The following is a 3,997-nucleotide window of genomic DNA, read 5'->3' as shown; positions in this document are numbered from 1 at the left end:
TTCGCCTGTGGCGATTTTAATTGTGTTAGAGGGCCGTGTGCAGTTTCATTGCACGTAGCCCGGGTGGGCAACTTGTTACGTAATACTTCGCGCGATCGGGCATTCCAATATGCACTTAGTCCAGCTGTGGAGGCCATGTGGCGAGTAGTTACGTAATGCCTCTGCGAGTGCGGTTTCGACGACCGTGATTTTGGCGACCAAGGCGTCAGTAAGTCTGACGATCAGAGAAATTTATACCGACTCTGGGAGAGGTGGAATATCAGATGATAGGGGGAGGTACCGCCTTGTACCCCCAGGCAATATTCTGATTTATAATAAATAGCTAGTTTTTAGAAATATCGAGGAGAACGAAAAGGAAGCTTCCCGGGAACGTTGTCCGTTTGGACTGGTAAATATTTTATTTCTGCTCTGTGTATAACCTTGATGTGATTGATGTGACTTTAAATATTTTAATACTGTATTATACCAATATTCTTTAGACAGTGTCTTCGGTCATCTGACGAAGTAAATCGTAGTCTTACTGTTCTATATTTTATACGAGTATTTGGTAATATAAAGCTTAGCCAGTCATCCTAGAAGACCTAGGTAAACTGTAGGTTATTGTCTTTATTGTGATAGGTACCAGTATTAATTCTGTGTTACAAGGTTACTGAATGAGTAGTTAGGGTTAATTAAAAATTAACCCGTTAGGAATAGAGCTGTAATTCCTTTATTAATTAACTTCTCCTGGAAGCGTTTCTCAATTATCACACGTGCGGGTGTTGTGTCACGGTGAAGTGATTCGCATATTGTGTAACTAGACACCTAGAGATTAACTAATTAAGTGATCAGTTCTGGGTTGTTATTATTGTTGTTATTAATTAACTACTACGGCTGTACGTTTGTCAGCGTAGGTTAATACAGATTCCAAAGTGTATTGTGTTTTGTTGTGTTTCTAGTGAGCTAAACGTGCTATAAATATATATACTTTATATAAGATCGTATCTCTGATCACACCTAGACGAGCCAAAGCGGTTTTGAACTGCCTGTTACAGAGAGATCTAATAGATATACAGTTAGGAGAGATATTTTGATAATCGTGTTTTATTCAGTTACGGGAATTATAGAATCCCCGTGACAGAAGTAATATCATCTGTGTATGATTTTAATATATACATAAGTAATATCATGTGAGTATGATTTTAATATATATATTTAAGTAATATCATCTGTGTATGATGTTAATAAAAGAAACAGTCTCACTGGGAGTTAGTTTGAGATCTACCACAGTCGTGTCGTCAATAGGCTCCAAGGCCTCGATGGGATAGTGCTCAGTCTTCGGGCCATAGGCTGGTAGGTACTGAGTTCGCATCTCGGTTCTGGTACCCACCCAATGAACTTCTCTCCCACCAACCACTAACAACTAACGAGAAAGTGGCTGGACGTAGCCCAATGGTAAAGCGTTTGTCTGATGTGCGGTCGGTCATGGATCGATCCCTGTGGGTGGGCCCATTGAGCTATGTCTTATTACAGCTAGTGCTCCGTACACTGGTGTAACAAAGGCCGCGGTAGTACTATTTTGTCTGTGGGATGTTGCATGTAAAACATGCTTTGCTGGTAAACAAAACGAGTAACCCGTTAGGTGGCTGTAACGGGTTTCTTTTTTCATTATCTGTGTGGTCGTTAATTGCATTTCAAACGCGATAAAACCGTAACTAAAATGTGTTGAGTACTTCGTTAAATAATGAATTTTTTCATCTTTTCTTGGACAGACAACCCAGGTAGCTAAGGTATGTGCTTGAATCTTAAATGGATATACGCACGAAATAATTAAAAATGAATTAACATATCAAACGTCATTTTACATAGGGTACTTCCACAAGGAACATAATGCAAATTAATTTGCTTTATAATACTTTATAATTATGCTGTATGTTCTTTACTTATTTTACAGTTAAAAAACAAAGGGGCTTAACCAGTTACGTGGTGTCTTGTGTCTAGGGTCGATCCCCGTCAGTGGACCCATTGGGCTATTTCTCGTCTCCAGCTAGTACACGGCGAGTGATATATCAAAGGCCGTGCTATCCTGTGATGCCTGTGTGATGGTGAATATAAAAGATCCCTTGCTATTAATGGCAAGATGTAGCCAGTTTCCTCTCTAAAACTATATGTCAAAATTACTAAGTTGTATTGTTACGCAAAATAAACTTTAACTCCATTACAAAGGCCATTGTTGGTCAAAGTGTATAAGAGTATAATGGATACAATGGCTGATTTTTAAATGATAAAGTTGTTTATTCCCACTGGTGTCCAGTTTGTTTTACATAAGATATCTTTTAATAAACGCATACAACTAGTGACAAACCATGGTTTAAATGGCTTATTATAGTTTAGTTTTTACGTTTACAATTAAAGCAAGCGAATTGTTCGTCACTTTCAAAGGATTAACACTAACCTGAATGTATATTTGGTTCCAGATTTGTTGAAACAGTAGAAGTCATAAGCCGTTTTACACGTTTGACATGTTGTTGTGTCAGTGGGGTACTGCAGAATGTGTGTATCTGTAAAAGTGATATTAGCTAAACCAAAGCGAGTCATTGCCCACGAGCCTTGCAACACACTGGTCAGATTACATCCTGGAGTTACAGAATCTGAAATAAAATAAAATAATCTTATTGATGATGATGTTTATGATGAAATCAACGATAATTGTGATAACTGATGACAAAGTCGACCATGAATGTAACGACGATGATGGTGATGACGATGTCGACGATAGATGTAACGACGATGATGGTGATGACGATATCGACCATGAATTTAACGACATGATGGTGATGACTGATGACGATACTGACGATGAATGTAACGACGATGATGACGATGTCGACGATGAATGTAACTACATGATGATGATGACTGATGATGATACTGACGATGAATGTAACGACGATGATGATGATGTCGACGATGAATGTAACTACATGATGGTGATGACTGATGACGATACTGACGATGAATGTAACGACGATGATGACGATGTCGACGATAGATGTAACGACGATGATTGTGATGACTGATGATAATGTCGACGATGGATGTAACGACGATAATGGTGATGACGATGTCGACGATGTAACTAAGATGATGGTGATAATACATAGGGCACTAGCCAAAGCTTCTGGTGACTTTCTCAAACATTTGTCAAACACTGCCAGTTATTTTCCACCGTTCCAGACAGTACATCACAAATGGCATACGTAGTTTCCCGTATGTGGGGGGGAAATATTTCTGTTATGCGGGTTTCTTTTGACATGTTATGTGCTAGGGTTAAACAAACACCCGTTTTTATCATAATATAAAATATAAAAATCGGTTTTACTGCAGACACCTTAAGATTAAAGTTAGTTAAATAGAGAGGGGAAACGAAAACAAATAAAAAACCTGACACCTCCCCCCCCCCCCCCTCCAAAACAACAACAACAACAAACATTGGTTAGCAAGGCAATACAGAGAAAGCTTGCTTGGTATAATTCTATAATGGCACACTCACCGCAAACAAGAAAAATATTCCAGGTGACCAGCAAAACTACGTGTGTTTGAAATATCTTCATTTTAGTATCCTATACACACGGTATCTCCAGTCAACACCAGCAAGAACTGTCAACTTTTCAAAACAAATTCTCTCGTCTAACAGATCACCTTAACGATATACTAGTAAAAGTACGGAAACCCATAACGGCCAGGTTTTTCCCAACCCCATACAATATTGCAAGGATGTTCATTATTAGGTATTCGTAAGGTACAGGGGTATTTTTGGAAACGTACTGCGTATGTTAGGAAACAGTTCTTTATATTTGTAAAAGTAGTTGTATATTCGTAATATTGTTTGTGGAAGCGTAAATTAATGTGGCTGTAATGGACTTTCGTAACACATTAAAAAAAAAGCCGACAGGATTCATGAAAAGAAGCTAACGGACGGTATGTGTTGTACACAATTATGAAACCTGTTACAGTT

At 38.4% G+C, this 3,997-nt stretch overlaps 1 protein-coding gene across 1 annotated transcript; it reads left to right on the top strand.

The window, feature by feature from the left end:
- The first annotated feature begins 2,660 nt into the window (after positions 1-2,660).
- On the top strand, positions 2,661-3,059 carry LOC121368543 (prostatic spermine-binding protein-like). The gene has a single exon (XM_041493280.1). The coding sequence runs from the start codon at positions 2,661-2,663 to the stop codon at positions 3,057-3,059; it is 399 nt and encodes a 132-aa protein (XP_041349214.1).
- Positions 3,060-3,997: the final 938 nt, after the last annotated feature.

The sequence above is a fragment of the Gigantopelta aegis genome, chromosome 3 (assembly GCF_016097555.1).
Source record: "Gigantopelta aegis isolate Gae_Host chromosome 3, Gae_host_genome, whole genome shotgun sequence".
In the NCBI taxonomy this organism is placed as follows: domain Eukaryota; kingdom Metazoa; phylum Mollusca; class Gastropoda; order Neomphalida; family Peltospiridae; genus Gigantopelta; species Gigantopelta aegis.
This window is presented reverse-complemented; position numbering and strand designations above follow the sequence as displayed.